At 39.8% G+C, this 18,850-nt stretch overlaps 5 protein-coding genes across 5 annotated transcripts; 3 read left to right on the top strand and 2 right to left on the bottom strand.

The window, feature by feature from the left end:
- Window positions 1-128: 128 nt before the first annotated feature.
- On the bottom strand, window positions 129-979 carry LOC147275193 (protein PLANT CADMIUM RESISTANCE 7-like). The gene is made up of 3 exons (XM_086227621.1): window positions 913-979; window positions 520-732; window positions 129-223 (listed from the first exon to the last, which is right to left on the bottom strand). The coding sequence occupies exons 1-3, from the start codon at window positions 977-979 to the stop codon at window positions 129-131; spliced, it is 375 nt and encodes a 124-aa protein (XP_086083747.1).
- Window positions 980-2,626: 1,647 nt separating this feature from the next.
- Window positions 2,627-3,982, bottom strand: LOC147275192 (uncharacterized). Its single transcript, XM_086228395.1, has 3 exons — window positions 3,181-3,982; window positions 3,009-3,080; window positions 2,627-2,919 (listed from the first exon to the last, which is right to left on the bottom strand). Exons 1-3 carry the CDS (start codon window positions 3,980-3,982, stop codon window positions 2,627-2,629), a joined length of 1,167 nt encoding a protein of 388 aa, XP_086084521.1.
- Window positions 3,983-5,738: 1,756 nt separating this feature from the next.
- LOC147275191 (protein PLANT CADMIUM RESISTANCE 7-like) lies at window positions 5,739-6,510 on the top strand. The gene is made up of 3 exons (XM_086228031.1): window positions 5,739-5,910; window positions 6,003-6,074; window positions 6,215-6,510. The coding sequence occupies exons 1-3, from the start codon at window positions 5,739-5,741 to the stop codon at window positions 6,508-6,510; spliced, it is 540 nt and encodes a 179-aa protein (XP_086084157.1).
- A 5,221-nt stretch (window positions 6,511-11,731) lies between these two features.
- Window positions 11,732-13,859, top strand: LOC147275190 (uncharacterized). Its single transcript, XM_086257689.1, has one exon. It carries the CDS (start codon window positions 11,786-11,788, stop codon window positions 13,751-13,753), a length of 1,968 nt encoding a protein of 655 aa, XP_086113815.1. The 5' UTR covers window positions 11,732-11,785; the 3' UTR covers window positions 13,754-13,859.
- Window positions 13,860-16,425: 2,566 nt separating this feature from the next.
- On the top strand, window positions 16,426-18,630 carry LOC147275189 (uncharacterized). Its single transcript, XM_086227602.1, has one exon. The coding sequence runs from the start codon at window positions 16,460-16,462 to the stop codon at window positions 18,398-18,400; it is 1,941 nt and encodes a 646-aa protein (XP_086083728.1). The 5' UTR covers window positions 16,426-16,459; the 3' UTR covers window positions 18,401-18,630.
- The last annotated feature ends 220 nt before the right edge of the window (window positions 18,631-18,850 follow it).

Genomic DNA, 18,850 nt, shown 5'->3' with positions numbered 1-18,850 from the left:
ATTGGTCATCCCTCTTCACTACCCCTCTGTAATGGGAAGCAAATGCATGCGTCACAAGTCGATGTTTAATTTTGATTTTTGAAATCGATTTTGGAGAACACACAATAAAGCATTTGTTTTATGTTTTGTCAATACCCAACCATTCTTTGGCCCAATGGGGGAGCCATGACAGCAGCCCGCCTTTGTTCCACCCTCTGAATCTGCTCCATGTTTCCCACCCATCCTACAAATACCAAGTTATCATATCAAACACCATCTTTAATTTGTAGAGTTCAAAAATCTTATGTTCTATCTCCTACTTGTACTCCCCAATTATGAGATATATATTTAAGTAATGTTAGATATACTACATTTTATACCCACTGATGCAAGTGGGTCCTACTACGATTAGAAAATGTGGTATCAATCTAGTATAAAATAATATAGTACATATAGTTTTATATTTAAATTTATGATGGGTATAAAGGGTTTATGATGATGATGATGATGATGGTGATGATGATGCACGTATTAACGTACCTAAAGAGGGGTCGAGGCCTCGGAGCGCAAGCTCCCTATGTTCTTGGGTGAGAGCACAGCACTCGCATAAGAAGTGAATGATGCAGTCGGGACCGGGGCCTTCAGGCAGGTCAAACTTGTACCTTAACTTTTTCCGATATGTGCATGATATCAAGCATGGCACGCAGATGAACATCATGATCACCACGTATATCAGTGAATGGGTTGCACATGCTGTATCTCACAAAATGAACACAACGTACCCATTAATTAGCTACATCAATCTCATCAACTTGACTAATTACTATAATTATTTACAAATTAAAGCTCAATAAAGATTATTAATTCATTGGGGAACTGGGTAACTTTTAATTTTAAAAATGATCGTTTTACTAGTACTTGAACATGACTTACATGTTTGACCATTGTCGACAAGCTCTGCAAGCTGACCGAATGTCCAACATGGGCATAACAATGTCATGATAGCTGAAATACAACAACAAATATTTCATATATCCTGCATAGCTAAAAAAAAAAAAAAAACATAATTAAGGAAGCTTAATAAGTAATCTATTAGGCTAGCTAGCTTATGTTATTAGACGTACTGACATTTTGGACTACATATGTAAACAACATTCAATCAAAGACTTTTTTTTATTTTTTTATCTTGATCTTGGGAAGTTGGGAATCGCATTTGAAATTTTTCCAACATTGAAAAGAGAAATAATATTAGAACAAATGAGTAATCTATTAATCGTGTATATGTCTACTTCTCTAGTACGTACCATTTGGGGTGTCACTAAAGCAATCAAAGAGGCCAGTTTTCCAGGTACTATCGATACCATGCATCATATTCATAGGTATCCCTGCTGTTGTAATTGCGGTCGAATGATCAAAATTGTACTTATAAGAATGATATTGAGGTGGCAGGGGCTGATGATGTGGAAATTGGTAGGCGGCTGGAGGAGGATAAAGTAATGCCTGCGGTGCACTATAAAAGACAGCTGCTGCTTGATGATGGTGATGATGATGAGGAGGAGTAGGATAATAGTTTGCTGGCGGTGGTTGTACTACTGGTTGTGGTGGTGGGAGTGTGTAAGGTCCATTGTTATTAGGCCAATTGGAATTGATATTTGGGGGTGGTGCCAATAAGTTATTATTATTGTAGTACTGTACAGGCCTAGGCTGCATGGCTAATGGTTGATAATGATCAGTACTTCGATGATGATGATGGTATGTTTGATATTGTTGATCATGAGGCCTGGGTTGATGATGGTAATGATGGTGATGATGATTATCAGGACCAAGTCCTTCTCCTATGCTAGCATTGTGGGAATGAGAGGGGTTTGTCGGTGGAAGCTGCACAGGCTGATTTGCTTGATGACAACATTGATGCTCATGATGATGAGGTTGAGGTTGAATATGATCGATCATCACCTGCCTGATGAGATTGGGGTTGCTGATGATAATGAGGATGATGGGTTTGATCATGAGATGATGATGCCTGATTTGCTAATTGATGTTCTTCATGATGGTGATGAGGTTGAGATTGGGGTTGATCAATGTCTGCTCGAGGATGAGGACGTCCAATGAGATCAACCACAGGAAGTCCCATGCATTGGCAATTTGGCATGCTAGCTCTGTAGGGAAGAGGGGTTTGAGGACAATAATGAACCTAAGGAACCAACAACTTCAACACGCCTTTTTATACTACCGAAAAAAACCAGGGACAGCCACTAACCTCACCATCCATGCATACACATTACATACACATTATTAACACGGTATATAATTTACAACGCCTATTTGAGTAATTTATCGTTTATCCATATTATAATAAGTGAATTAGTAACATTACCATGTCACACTAAAGAATTTCTCCACCTATTCTCACATCCATATATAATATCAATAAAATAAGTACCCACTTTATTAAAATTGAGAATGACAAATCAATCCTTCAATACAATTTGATACAGATATATCCATGAGCATATATCTAGTATATTATAAGTAAATGATCACAAATAACATAAAAATTAAGGTTGGCCTTGAGGCATAACCGACTCTGCTGACACATCACAATCAAACATTTGCTTAAATCAATTTCCCATTTGTATGTATAAACTCAAGCCATCATATTTTGGTTCATTGGAGGCACCATCACATTAGCTTGCTGCTGATTCCTTTCCACATTTCCTAGCCATCCAATAGAAGGGTCTAGCCCTCTGTGTTGAAGCTCCCTATACTCTTGGCAAAGAGCACACCACTCACACAAAAAATGAGTGACCCAATCCGGTGCAGGCGACTCCATTAGCCCATACCTGCTCCTTAGCTTCGTCCGGTACGTGCATGACATGATGCATGGTACCCCAATTAACCCTCCAATCAATCCGTACAGAAATCCACTCGTCGCACATGCTGTACGTATATATCATATCATATGACGTGTTAGACAATCACTAAACCTGAGAGCTTAAATACTAATTAATCTATAAATTAATACTTACAAGTGGTGCCATTATCTACAATCTCTGCTATCTGGCCGAACGTCAGGCATGGGACGAAAGCCGTTATGAGAGCTGAAATAACCATATCACAATAAATTAATTAATACACATTAATCAATTGTAATATCATCATAAATTGATTAATCTATCATTCATATTAATTAATTTGCACCATTCATTGGATCATCCATGCAATCGAATAGCCCAGTATTCCAGCCCCCGTTGCCAATCTGCATATTAGTCATGTTATTTGGTCCGGCCTGCTGGTGATTATGAGTCTGCACTGGAACCCCTTGAGCATAATTTTGCTGCTGATGGGCTGCTTGACTACCATGCATGTAATTTGGAGGCATTCCTCCACCACCTCCAATTCCATTTTGATGTTGTGAAGAAAATTTTGCTGAAGACTGTTGGGCCCCCATTACAGGTTGGCTATTAGGCCCATTTGCATATATTGGATTGGTTTGCATTTTCTGAATCTGGGGTGAGAACTGTACTGGCCTAGGATGGTTCATTTGAGGAGGCTGATAGGTCTGTTGGGCTTGAAATTGTGGGCTTTGTGGTGGATAATTTTGGGCTTGAAATTGTGGTTGAGGCTGATTCAGCCCATTTGGGGTCTGTGGGCTTTGAGGAGGAGGGATCTGTACGGGCCGAGGCGGTTGGGCCTGGTAGAGGTTTGGTTGTGTACCTTGTGGTGGCATCGTGTATCGTATTGGCTGAGTTTGTGGTAGCTGCTGCTGCTGGAAGAGCACTTGTTGTTGGCCTCCTTGACCTTGTGGATCATTTTGTGGTTTATTGGGCGGCTGTGGTTGTTGGTTTTGGTCATAGTTTGATGCGTTATTGCCACCATCGTTAGTGACTTCAACACCCACTTGTTGGTGTTGAAATTGTTGAGCTAGTAACTCAAACTCGGCGGCCTGATGAACTTCAGGCTGCTCGTACACAGAGGGCTGGTCTGCTTCTGAAGATCCCATTACAGCCTACAACTTGATAGAGAGAGAGAGAGAGAGAGAGAGAGAGAGAGAGAGAGAGAGAGAGAGAGAGAGAGAGAGAGAGAGAGAGAGAGAGGTGAATATTATGAAATTAGAGTAGTGCATGTCATACAACATATATAACCTACCAACTAGCTACGTACATTGTGTAATAGAACAAGCAAACACACGTCGATCTGTATACAAGTTGCATGTGATGTGGAATCTTAATTTTCTTATACAAGGAAAAAACCAAGTAATACAGTACGAATTAATTAAAAAATTAAAACAATATATAATATTGTGTGTGATGGAGAGAGAGAGAGAATGTGTAGAATTGTTTGACTTGAATTTTAATATGTGGGATTTGGAGTGTAAATGGAAGTTGATCGTGGGGAGTACGTAGTATCTGTCTGGTAGGTAGTAATGTTGAATGTTGAGGGAATTGCGGAAGATAGAAGGGTTTACTTTGACCAGAATGTCATTACATTCTTTGAGCAAATTAAACACCAAAACGCTGGCACAGCCATGTGCATATAGCTATTTAGCAAGGCAAGTGGGAACTTTGACCCAGCAAAACTATGTATACATATACATACATACCTTATAATTAGTAAACCTCATAATTTAGTCTTAGGCTCAAGAATCGACCGGTGAGTGGTGACTAATTAATAAAAAATAAAATAAAAAGTCAATGCCGAGGTTTTGCTTGATTGAAGAGTTCCTTACCCAACTGGAGAATTAATTTATTCGACTAATTGATGAGTTGATGAGTTGACATGTATATACGCACCGTCATATATACTTGTTAGTACTGGATCGACCTTTGAATATGGACCAAATTCTGGGAGCTTGATATATATATATATATATATGCCTTTCACACTCTTGTGATTTTCTTCTTTACTGTATTAAATTGGCCAGTGGCCACTTGATCTTTTTAAAACAAGTACAAGTCGATGTTTTATCAGACAAATGGTTTGGTGGGGGAGTCGTGGCATTAATTTTTTTCTTGATTAATTTTTAATTGACTTGAGGTAATTTAAACTGCAAAGTTGCATTATATAATATTCTAATTTCTACAACATGATAAGACCAAATATATAGTTGGGATAGCTATTATTTTCTGTTAGGATAATCCTGCCCAAATAAAAATGTTCATATGTTTGTAACTTGCATTTTCCATTTAAGGGTTAAGGATCATGAACTTAATTTCCTGATTTAATCTTCTAAACAACTGGGAAAACAGAAAACAGAGGCTTTTCATGATTAGCCAGTTTCGTTCTTAATTAGTTCCTTAGATGATCATGACTGTTACCATAGGAAGGAAAAATTTGTACTTGTGATCCTCTGCCCTTCAAACAGGGAGATTGAACAAAAATTAAAAATAATCCAGCCAGCTTTGTATTTTGAAAAGGTCAATAAGAATACTAAACTACACTTGTATATAAGAACTTGGATTAGTCATTGAAGTTAATCAAAAGCAAATTAATCATGTTACGCTATTGATCACCATCCTCTCACAAAGTCAAGAGTCAACTTGTAGTTAGGGCTTAATGAATTTGCTATTTAAGAAGTAAACCTGGCCACCATATATTGCAGATCAGATCAGTAATAGGCTTATAGGCTTATAGGTTATAGCTAGTGACCAGCATTTGGGCCTTTCCGGTGGCTAACTGTTGTTTCTTTAAACAATTAATTTTTTATTTTTTTTGGGTACATTGGAGGGCCTTTGAACAATTAATATAAAAATCACAAAATGTATGCTAATAACACTGCTCCTAGTAATCCTAAATCAGCTCCCCAAGCAGCAGCAGGAAACGGTTATCAACAGGCGGCGGCTCCACAAGCAGCTGCAGCATACGGTTACCAACAGGGCCAGCCTCAATGGACCACAGATCTTTGTGGTTGCTTTGAAGATCCTTCCAATTGTAAGTGCTCTAACCTTAATTTCTATATTAATGTGTAGCATGCACCACCTTTTATTAATTATTAACAGCAAATATTGTTATATATTAATTAGGCATGACGACCTGCTGCTGTCCCTGCATAACCTTTGGCCAAAATGCTGAGATCATAGACAAGGGAACAACATGTAAGTCATATATATTAATTACTTCCTTCATGCAGTTCCAAATTAAGAAGAACCATATGTGCTATATTACATAATAGTAATTGATCTGTATTATATATCATGTTAGCTAACATAATTAGATTAATTATGCATTAATGCAGCTTGTGCTTCCGGGGGTTTGATCTATTATGCCCTATCCCATGTGGGGTGTTCATGTTTATTTGCATTCCCGTATCGAGCAAAACTGAGAGGGCAATTTTCACTGCCGGAAGATCCATGCACGGACTGTTGTGTTCACTGCATGTTCCCTTGTTGTGCTGTTTGTCAGGAGTACCGGGAGCTCAAGAACCGCGGATTTGACCCCTCCATAGGTTGGATCGCCAATGCTCAGAAAATGACCCAACCTGCTGCAGCAAGCCCTGCACCTCCATACATCACACCAGGGATGGCTCGTTAATTCATTGAAGAATTCCCAATTCCATTGTCCTTCATTTTACGATTCTCGCTTTGCGTGTTGACTGTTCATCAGTTTGACCTTATATATCCATTCAATTCATGTATGCATGGTTTTCACCTTTCACTTTTAACGTTCTAAATAAATGTACAAGACTGTATTACGAATTTACGATTCATTTGTATATGATTCTGTACGCTTCTTAAGGCCTCCTCCCATTGAACCACGAATTCCTATATATGGAAATACATATATATATCTTCATTTTGACGCAGCGTAACACGCAATTAAGAAATATTAGGGAAAACCAGCGTTAATCCCTAAGAAAGAATCTGGAATCCACCAGAGAAATGAGAGAAATCTCAAGGTTTTTCTGATTGAAAATAATAATAACTCCCCTTACAAACAGCCAAAAAGTTGTTTAAATACGTTCAGAACCCTAGACGGACCCAATAATTAAAGGTAATTATTTCCATTTTTATTTCCGTTTTGAATTTCATTTCTGACACCGGGCCGGGCTGAAGCTTGTTTCTTTTCTTGGGCTTCTGGCGGTCAAGTTGTTGCATGAACCGTTCTGCCATTTGTTCTACATCACATTTACTCACAAAGATATATCAAATCAAATCCACAAGATAATTACCTTTAATTAATATCAAATCAAATAAGATAATTACCTTCATCAGCCAATTAATATCATGATAATGTTTCCGGCCAAATCAAGAGATATATGATTATTCGTATAATTATCTTGATTCAAATAATTGTCATAATTGGTTTGATTACATATCGATCGGCCACTCTGGGAAATTGAATAGTGATCCAATTAATTAGCTAGAAGGAAAAAAAATATACCCAATTCAAATTGCCTGTGCCCTGTTATATATTGTGGGGATCGACTTAGCAAATTAAAAACAAGATAAAGAGGCTACCTTGGAACCCAAGTACCAAACAAATACAAATTAATCCTTAATTGCTGGCTTGCTTTCCAATATTGCTAGATAGCCTATATTTTTATACTATAATTTTTTATTATCTTATGTGGCAACTTATATGGCATTCATACTTGCTGCCAAGTCACAACCAGCTCCAAAATATACCAAAAAAAAAAAAAAAAGGATATGATTTGATTTGATTTTCATTTCACTTCTTTTTCCTTGTACAAATTGGAAGAACAGAAATTTAGTTCAGGGCCTAGCTTAAAAAAAAGTACAACTAAATCCTATTCATACTTTGTTTTTTAAAAAAAATCATGAAAGAAGAAGAATTAAGACAGATGATGATGATGATCAATCAATCGAGCACAATGAGCTTGTGATACTCTGGACCAGAGATGGCAGCTTCCATTGTAAGGTCGGGGCGAACTTTCCCATCATTATCCAAGAACAAGTTGAGCAAATTCTTGGAGAATCCACTCAATAGTGCATGGGCTTGGGGCACGTGCATGGGCTTGAGGAAGTTTAAGGAGAAGGGGTATCGGGATGTGGTGCCACAGATTGTGTTTTGGAATCTGAGGGACTCCAGGTCTACGCCGGTGCCTCAAACACAACCAGGAGTGGCACTATTGAGTGGATTCTCCAAGAATTTGCTCAACTTGTTCTTGGATCATCATCAATTTTATGCTACAAGTTAATTTTCCTTTTCCCATTTTGTAGAATGAAAAAGAGACTGAAATGAAATTCAAATCTTATGTTTTTGCTTCATCTCTATTGATTTCTTCAATTTGGGTGTTGGTACTGATGATATGCTTGTGCTCCATCTGGTAAATTTGGTATCTTCCTTAGCTAAGATGATATGGTATTATATGATATTGCTCTTTGTGATATCTTGTTTATTTTGCCAAACATACATCGCTTATGGACACAGTGGTTGTGCATTTTTCTGTTTATACATTCAGTTTTGATATCGATAGGAACTTTCTCTATGCCCCTTATGTGTGGTGGTCCTATTTCTTATGTACATAGTGAAAACAAAAGTCTATAGTTAATATAGTAATTGATCATACAATTAATCTTTGTTATGTGTAAAGCCATTCCATGAATTTTATTCTTCTTTTTTGTTGTTTTTGTTTTGTTTTGCTAAGAATTTGGCTGACGAATGGTATATATGGCTAATCAAGTCAAGCTTTTACCATTCCTCTGAGTTGAATTCATCCAGACAATTCCGATAAATGGAAAATTAAGAAAAAAAGATGGCGAAATTTCACTTGATTGAAGGATGATGGCCAAAAAAAAGAAGAATGATGGCAGGCATACATATGAGATATATGAGAGTACATGAGAGAGTTAAGCAAAGTGAGCAAAGACATCAACGAGTGGTGCATTAGTAATGGTTGTGGGTTCAGCAGATTGGTAATTTCCCCTGGAGTCGGTACAACCATCCTTTCTGCAGCAGGTGGATCATTTGAATACTCAGGAAAGCATGCATACTGCAGATTAAAATGGAATCTTGTTCTTGTTTGTTGTTCTCAGTCAATCTGGAAAGGAACATGCTTCATACCTGAAACACTAACAGAAGTAGTGAAAATCTTTGAAATGCCTGAAAACTGTTGGAAACAAATTCCATGCACTGAGAGACACTAAAGAATGATTACTTTAATTCTTACCTAACTACCATTTAGTGAGTTGGTAGAATTTGTTAGCTGCCTACCTCAGGGGAAGAAAAAGAAGATTACCATAAGTCAATTACCAACACTCATTTTTACTAAGCCTTTTCTTGTATTTTTCTATAGGGATCATACGCACTTTTACAGTTTCCTTGTTAGTGAAGGGAAGGAGAGGATTATTATGGATGTTTTTTTTTTCTTTCTGATATGTTTCTCCTCTTTGGCTCATATGAAGTTCTCTACAACTGATTTGTTTTTCTCACTTGGAAGCAGGAACGAAAATATGCAGGTTAGACCTTCTGGAATTTCTGTACCTGTGACAAATATTCAATTTTAACAGTGCTTTGAATTAGAACATTGTTTTAACTTAGAAACACTCTTATATTCCATATATGTGTGATACCATTGGTCAAGAATTTTTGTCTCCAGGAATAAAACTCTCTATCTACATACTTCTGTCTTTTGCGGTTACCAAATGTTGTAAGATTAAGATTTTCTGATGCAGGGCACTTTTACAAATCGTCTAGGTTCCGCGATTGGAACCTGTCAATGTGTAATAGGATGGCATTATCTTGTTCTTACTGCAGTTTCTGATTTTTCTGGTTTCCTTTTCTTGTTTCTCTCTCAACTCACCAAAGAACCTCCATGTTTATTGAACTGTAATTTGTTTGCACCTAGCCTCTTACTATCACTTTAGTCTTTCCCCTTCTCTCTCTATCTTCTTTAGTGTGGATGCAAAAGTTCAATCAATCGTGAGATGCTCCACCAGACTCACTCCATCAGGATTCCTGCAACATATAAAGAGAATGGCTACAGAGGCTGGCGCCAGACCTTGTCATGGAATTAGCCATCTCTAGCCAAGAGTATCATAAGCTGGTTGGGCTAGATTGACAGTGATCATGATTCAAGATCCATTTCAATTGTATCTACTTTCCTTGAAAACTGAAAATTTAATATAAAAGAAAATGAAGGAAAAATAAAAGAAGTGAAACGAAAACGAAATTATGTTTTTGCTTCCTCTCTGTTCATTTCTACAATTCAGGTGCTTATATTTCCTTATAATGAAATCATACAGATGTGGAACGCAGGTCAATATGATGTTGCTCTATTTTTAGTTAACTAAGATTGAATATGTCATTGTCAAGAGAAGTAGATATTCCACATAGTTTAAGTTTGATATGGTGTCATTGAATTGTTCTCTGATTGTCTCTAGATTTTTAGGACCAGGTGCCAAATAATATATGTACATGGTAATTGATGGGATATATGTACATATATTATATGTATCATATATGTACATGGTAATTCATGGGAAGTTGCTCACTAATGAGCACAAAATTTCAAAGGAATCTTACTGGGAACCACTGGTTGTTCTAGTTACTGCTATCCAACAAGCAACTGAGTCCCTTGTTCATCTTTTCAGCCTTGCAGGTTTTCCCTTTTCCCTTATAACCTGGGCCATTGTTAATTTATGACAGTAATTTTTCTTGCAGTCGATCAAAGAGTTAAAGTTCATGTCAATTAGTCCCTTCCTTGGTGTTTAATCTTTGCTACCACATTGTGTTTCATATTGAAATGAAGGTATAAACAAGTGTTTGATGGTGAGATATTTAATTCTCATGTGTTTGCTTCATCATGCCATTATGAGGTTTGGCTGTGAATGGTTTGAAGCTTTAAAATGTTTGACCACTAAACCCCTCTAGACAGCAGGCTCTTCATTGAGAGTTTCCTGCTGATGGGTGGTTTAAAGTGAATGCAGAAGGTGGTACAATTAATGGTTCTAGGCAAATTACAGTTGGTGGAGCTTGGATCAAAAGCTTCTGGATATTGAAATGGTTTTGGAAGCTGAGAATTTGGGCCATTTTCCTTGGAATGCAGATTGTTTGGAATGAGAGCATTAAACTGTTGGAGGTAGAATCGAATTGTTTGAAGTGTTGTAGATTTGATCTGTGCACCCATGGATTTGGATCACCTCTTAATTCAAAAATTTGAAGTTCAATATAATTTTCAGATTAAATATAATAGGTGCCTACCCCATATCAGTGTTTTCACAGCAGCATAAATCTCTTTCCAATCCTCTACTTGAATTAGACTTCTAGAGGTGCAAACAATATACTAGTACTCGATGAGATGAAAAATTGTGCTCAATTGCAGAGCACCTGGTTGTCAAATATTATATTAATTGATTTTATTTCATATTTTTGGCATAAAACATTCATAATATTGTGAGTGCCTGCTTAGGAGTTGCGGATGCCAAAGCGAGCAACAAATAAATAGATGAAATGTGGCATACCAATCACATATCACATGGGATAAACACACATTAATATGACAATACATTTATGGAAAAATACATTAATGCAAAATATAAAAGCATTCTTATTGTATACGTTAATATAGAAACGCATTAAATATAAAGAAAAAAAAAAACATATACAATTCTTAATAGTCGGTGGACCCAGTCATAAGTCATAAGTTGTATTACCGAAGCCCAGGCCCAAGTAAATTCCTTGAAAAAAAAAAAAAAAAACCACCCTTGGTGCCCAAGTAACGAGCTGCTATAAAAGAGGCAATATCACCCCCTGTTTAAACCTCACCATTCCATTTCCATCAGATCAAAACCATAGCAATCCCTCTCATCGATTCTCAAATCAAACCCAAGCCTTCACAGCAACAATGGCTCCTCCAAGTCTTCTTGGTCCTCCAGAGCTGAACAAACCCGCCCCATCACCCTCCCAACCCGTACCCGCACCCGCTTCCAGCGATCCATTTGTGGACCTCATGGTCGCCAATTTCAACAACGCAACACTGAGTAGTCGACCACCAATGAGCTTCACCGAGAACTTCTCTCCCACCTTCCTCACCTCCAACAATCCTTGCCTCGACCTCTTCTTCCAAGTCGTGCCGAGCACTCCCGCCGCCTATCTTCACGAACAGCTCCCCAAGGCCTGGGCCCACGACGCCCTAACCACGCTCAAGCTCATCTGCAACCTACGAGGCGTACGTGGCACTGGCAAGTCCGATAAAGAAGGCTTCTACACGGCGGCGTTTTGGCTCCACAAGAACCACCCCAAAACCCTCGCCTGCAACCTCGCGTCTGTCGCTGAGTTTGGGTACTTTAAGGACCTGCCCGAGATTCTGTACCGGCTTCTAGAAGGTCCAGACGTCAGGAAGAATCAAAAGGCCGAGTGGGTAAGCAGAAAAGGCTGCGTGCAATTGCCTAGAAGGATGCTTCGGCGACGAGGACCGCAACGTGGAAGGCGCAACTCACCCTTATTAAGGCTGCGGCGGACACCCAAAACGAAAAGGGTTATCAACCGGAGGGAGTCGAGAGAGGTTCGGGTGATGAAGGCGGCGGAGAGGGCAAAATTGGAAAAGGCAAAGACCAGCGCGGCGAGGAAAGAGAAAAAGATGGCAATGGCCAAGAAGGCTGTTGGAAGGTACGCACGTGACCCGGATTACCGGTTCCTGCACGAAAGGGTTTCGGATCTTTTCGCCGAGTGCTTGAAGTCCGATATGGAGAATTTGAAATCTAATGATCATCAGCGCAAGAAGATAAGCCTGGCGGCGAAGTGGTGCCCTTCGCTCGACAATTCGTTCGATCGGGCTACTCTGCTCTGCGAAAGCATTGCGAGGAAGGTGTTTCCGCGAGAATCGTACCCGGAATATGAGGGCGTTGACGATGCACATTACGCGTACAGAGTCCGAGACCGGCTGAGGAAGGAGGTTTTGGTGCCGTTGAGGAAGGTGTTGGAGTTGCCTGAGGTTTATATGAGTGCCCAACAGTGGGGTTCGATTCCGTACAACCGAGTGGCCTCTGTGGCCATGAAGAATTACAAAGAGAAGTTCTTGAAGCACGATGAAGAGAGGTTTAAGAAGTTTTTGGAGGACGTGGAAGCCGGCAAGGTGAAGATTGCGGCTGGGGCTTTGCTTCCACATGAGATCATAGAGTCTCTGGAGGATGGGGATGGTGGGCAAGTGGCTGAGCTTCAGTGGAAGAGAATGGTGGATGACTTGGTAAAGCAGGGGAAGCTGAACAACTGTTTGGCTGTGTGTGACGTGTCGGGAAGCATGTCCGGGACTCCCATGGATGTGTGTGTGGCTTTGGGTATGGTGGTTTCTGAACTGAGTGAAGAGCCATGGAAAGGAAAGGTGATCACTTTCAGTGGGAATCCTCAGCTGCACTTGATACATGGTAATGATCTTAGGTCCAAGTGCAAGTTTGTGAGGGAGATGGATTGGGGCGGCAACACTGATTTTCAAAAGGTGTTTGATTTGCTTCTCCAAGTGGCGGTGAATGGGAAATTAAAGCCGGAGAGTATGATAAAGAAGGTGTTTGTGTTCAGCGATATGGAGTTTGATCAGGCTTCGGCGAATAACTGGGAGACTGATTACGAGGCAATACAGAGGAAGTTTAAGGAGAAAGGGTATGGGGATGCGGTGCCACAGATTGTGTTTTGGAATCTGAGACATTCGAGGTCTACACCGGTGCCAGAGACACAACAAGGGGTGTCGCTGCTGAGTGGCTTCTCCAAGAATTTGTTCAAGTTGTTTTTGGATAATGATGGGGAGATTCGACCCGATGTTACCATGGAAGCAGCCATCTCTGGTGAAGAATATCAGAACCTCGTTGTGCTAGATTGATTGATCATCAATTCTTCATCATCATCTGTCTTCATTGTTCCTCTTTCCTGTAAAAAAAAAAAAGTGAATAAGAATAATCTGTAGTAATTTCCCTTTTCCAATTTTGTTCAAGGAAAAAAGAAATTGAAATGAATTTGAGATCATATGTTTTTGCTCCATCTATATTACTTTTTCCAATTTGGATGTTGTACTGATGAGATATGCTTGTACTTGATATCGTTTTTAGCTTCGATGATCTGGTGTTTTTCCTATCTTCAGTCTAAGGAACTCATTTTCTTTCAATGTCCTCAAATCTCTTTTGCAATTTGGTTTATATGGATGGAATGTAAATTCTGCTTTGGCTTGCAGGCTTGCAGCTAAAGATTGTGCTGTTGAGGTCGCAACTTCAGGTATGTGGGGGCCTCTGTTGTTGATACTGCAAGTTATAAATTCTGTATAGATTTATGGACATATCAAAGCATAATCTTTGGAGGTAATGCATGCATTCATGTTCACAACTATCTAATTCTTTTGAACAGCTTTTACGTGGTCTTTTGCTGCGTTTGATTCTTCATGTAGAAATAGACTAAGCTTTGGCACTTTTCCTTATATATAGGCTCCAGTTTCAGGTTAGAAAACCCAGCAGAAGATGCCAATGGATTTTTCTTACTGCACTTGGGCAGTCACTGTTGATAAATAATGTGTCCAATATGAATGGCATTGTTAAGATTGTATTTATTATTGAACATTTTCAAGTCTCTTTCCATTAATTCTATCATCTGTCAGCTTCCAATTCTACTTTCACCATTCGTCCATTCTTCAATTTCTTCTTCCAATTTGTTTCTTCTCATGCAAGCTAAATCACCATTCGTCCATTAGGTGAATTCTTCCAGGAAGATCTTTATATGAACAAGTTGCTCCTCTCTTAGACATCATTGGGAAGGTTGATATATTGTGTCTTCTTTTAGTACAAACGTTTCTTTGGACTGTTAATCCAGTTTGTTTCCATTTATGCAATTTCAGCCAGTCAGGATTTTACCATAGGGGCTGCTATGAAACTTGCTGTCAACAGGATCATGGGAAGGTTCATGTCAGTACTTTTTCTTGCTCCCTTGCTTCTTATTTCTTAGGTTGGCTCTTCTACAATCTAAGAGTTAAAATGCATGTCAATCTGGCCCTTCCTTGGTGTTTTATCTTTGCTTCCACATTTTGCTTCACATGGCAATGAAGGTGTAAACAAGTGTTTGATGGTGATTTTAATTCTCATGTTCTGCCCCCATCCTGCCATTATGAAGTTTTTTCCTGTGAATGATTTGAGCTTTAAAATGTTGATTTTAAATGGTTTTGAAAGCTGAGGATTTGGACCATTTTTCTTGGATTGTAGATTGATTGGAAAGAGGGCATTAAATTGTTGGAGGTGAATCTGATTCTTTAAGTGTTGTATATATTTGATCTGTGCACCCATTGACTTGGATCACCCTGATACCCTCTTTAATTATAGTTTAGTCAACAATTGCAGAGAAAAAAAAATGGTGGCTGATGATCTTGGTGGCTTAAAAGAAATAAAAATTCAAATATTTCAAGTTCAGTGTAATTTTCTTAGAAAATTAAATTTGATAGCACCCCAATAGCTGCTTCATCATCGCCATAGCAGTGTTCACATCAGCATGAATCTCTTTCCAACCCTCTACTTGAATTACAGTTCTAGTCTTCTAGAGGTCCAAAAATTATACTGGCACTCGATCAGATGAAGATTTTTGAACACTTGCAGACCAAGTGGTCGTCCAATATTAGAATTGAAGGTTATTTCAACTTTTTGGCATGAAACCAAAAAGTTGTAAGTCCTGCCTAAGTATGGGGTCAGTCCACATACTTTATTTTTTAACCTATATAAGACTTTGTGGATGCTAAAGGCACCACATATAATGATATAAATAAAATGAAAGCATGACATAACAATCCTGGCCAATTACAATTTGATGCAAAATAAGAAAAAAAAAAATGCAGAGAAAATTCATTGGAGACTTTGGAGTCAATTACAAATACAATTCTTAATTCAGGAAAAAAAACAATTAATTCTTAATAATCCGGATCACAAGTCAAGAAGCAACATCAGAGGAGCCGAATCCCAAACTCAAGTAAGAAAATCCTTTGATTCCGAAAAAAATAAATAAATTTTTGGTGCCCAAGCAAAAAATTATTCCTTGACAAAAAAAGAAGTAACAGATTAATTAATTAATTTTTTTTTTAAAAAAAGTAGAAAACAAATCCTTAACTACGAAAAAGTAAATAAATACTTGGTGCCCAAGTAAAAAATTAATTCCTTGACCCAAAAAAGTAACAAATTAATTCAGAAAAGAAGTAAATAACAAATCCTTAATTTCTAAAATATAAATACTGGGTTCACAAGTAAAAAATAATTCCTTGACCAAAAAAGGGTAACAAATTAATTAAAATAGAAAAAAAATACATAAGCACTTGGTTCCCAAGTTTCCTTGACAAAAAAAAAGTAACAAATTAATTCAAGAAAACAAATCTTTTTTTGGTCAGACAAAAACAAATCCTTAATTCCGAAAAAAAATAAATAATACTTGGTGCCCAAGTAAAGAGCTCCTATAAAACACGAAGCATACTGAGGCCTCTTCAAACCTCACTCTATTCTATCAAATCACTGCAATCGCTCTCTGACCGATTCTCAAATCAAATCCAAAACCCACAGCCACGGCAATGGCTCCTCCAAGTCTTCTTGGTCCGCCAGAGCTTAACAAGCGCGCCGCACCATCCCAACCCGAACCTGTACCCTCCTCTGCCAGAGACCCATTCGTGGAGCTCATGGTCGCCAATTTCAACAACGTCGCAACGCTGGTTCGACCCCCAATGGGCTACACCGAGAACCGCTCTCCCACCTTCCTCACCTCCGGTAACCCCTGCCTCGACCTCTTCTTCCAAGTCGTACCAAGCACCCCCGCCTCCTATATCACCGACCAGCTCCCCAAGGCCTGGGCCCACAACGCCCTAACCACCCTCAAGCTCATCTGTAACCTTCGCGGCGTACGTGGCACCGGCAAGTCCGATAAGGAAGGCTTCTACACGGCGGCGTTTTGGCTCCACAAGTTCCACCCCAAAACCCTCGCCTGCAACCTCGCCTCCTTCGCCGAGTTCGGCTACTTCAAGGACCTACCCGAGATTCTCTACCGGCTTCTAGAAGGTCCAGACGTCAGGAAGGACCAAAAGGCCGCGTGGTCAAGCCGAAAAAGAGGCCTGCAGCGATTGCGTAGGAGGACGGTTCGCCGACGAGGACCGGTCCGACCGGGACCGAAGCGTGGAAGGGTCATCAGCAAGAGGGAGCCCAAAGAGGCTCGGGTATTGAAGGCGAGGGAGAGGGAAATGTCGGAAAAGGCAAAGGCGAGTGCGGCGAGGAACGAGAAGAAGATCGCCATGGCCAAGAAGGCGGTTGAGAGGTACACGCGTGACCCGGATTACCGGTTCCTGCACGAGCGGGTTTCGGATCTTTTTTCGGAGTGCTTGAAGTCCGATATCGACAACTTGAAGTCGAATCGGCATAACAAGATAAGCCTGGCGGCGAAGTGGTGCCCTTCGCTCGACTCCTCGTTCGATCGGGCCACTCTGTTATGTGAAAGCATTGCGAGGAAGGTTTATCCGCGAGAATTGTACCCGGAATATGAGGGCGTTGAGGATGCACATTACGCGTACAGAGTCCGAGACCGGCTGAGGAAGGAGGTTTTGGTGCCGCTGAGGAAGGTGTTGGAGTTGCCGGAGGTTTATATGGGGGCCCAGCAGTGGGATTTGATTCCGTACAACCGAGTGGCCTCTGTGGCCATGAGGCTTTACAAAGAGAAATTCTTGAAGCACGATGAAGAGAGGTTTAAGAAGTATTTGGAGGACGTGAAAGCCGGCAAGTCCACAATTGCGGCTGGTGCTCTGCTTCCGCATGAGATCATAGCCTCTCTGAGTCATGGGGATGGTGGGGAAGTGGGTGAGCTTCAGTGGAAGAGAATGGTGGATGACTTGTTGAAGGAGGGCAAGTTGAACAACTGCTTGGCTGTGTGTGACGTGTCGGGAAGCATGCGCTTTATGATGGGGGAGCCCATGCAAGTGTGTGTGGCTTTGGGACTGTTGGTGTCTGAACTCAGTGATGAGCCATGGAAAGGAAAGGTGATCACTTTCAGTCAGAGGCCTCAAATGCACTTGATACAAGGCGATTCTCTTTCGTCCAAGTGCAGTTTTGTGAAGAGCATGGAATGGGGCATGAACACTGATTTTCAAAAGGTGTTTGATTTGCTGCTCCAAGTCGCAGTGAATGGGAAACTGAAGCCGGAGAATATGATAAAGAGGATTTTTGTGTTTAGCGACATGGAATTTGATCAGGCTTCGGGGCATAGATGGGAGACTGATTATGAGGCTATACAGAGGAAGTATAGGGAGAAGGGGTATGGGGATGTGGTGCCACAGATAGTGTTTTGGAATCTGAGGGACTCCAGGTCTACGCCGGTGCCTCAAACACAACCTGGGGTGGCGCTGCTCAGTGGCTTCTCCAAGAATTTGCTCAAGATGTTCTTGGATAATGATGGAGAGATTCGCCCGGACCTTACCATGGAAGCAGCCATCTCTGGCGAAGAGTATCAAAAACTGGTTGTGCTGGATTGATTGATGAATTTGAAATCTTATGTTTTTTGCTTCATTTCTATTGATTTCTTCAATTTGGATTCCTGCAACATATAAAGAGAATGGCTACAGAGGCTGGCGCCGGACCTTGTTATGGAAGCAGCCGTCTCTGGCCAAGAGTATCATAAGCTGGTTGGGCTACATTGACACTGATCATAATTCATGATCCATTTCAATTGTATCCACTTTCCTTGAAAATCGGAAATTTAATGTAAAAGAAAATGGAGGGGGAAAAAAAGAAGAAGTGAAATGAAAATGAATTTATGTTTTTGCTTCCTCTCTGTTGATTTCTGCAATTTGGGTGCCTTATAATGAATCATACAGATGTGGGAACACAGGTCAATATGATGTTGCTCTATCTTTTGTTAATTAAGATTGAATATGTCATTGTCAAGAGAAGTAGATATTCCACATAGTTTAAGTTTGATAGGT

This window comes from Dryas octopetala, chromosome 9, assembly GCF_963921425.1.
Source record: "Dryas octopetala chromosome 9, drDryOcto1.1, whole genome shotgun sequence".
Taxonomy (NCBI): Eukaryota; Viridiplantae; Streptophyta; class Magnoliopsida; order Rosales; family Rosaceae; genus Dryas; species Dryas octopetala.
This window is presented reverse-complemented; position numbering and strand designations above follow the sequence as displayed.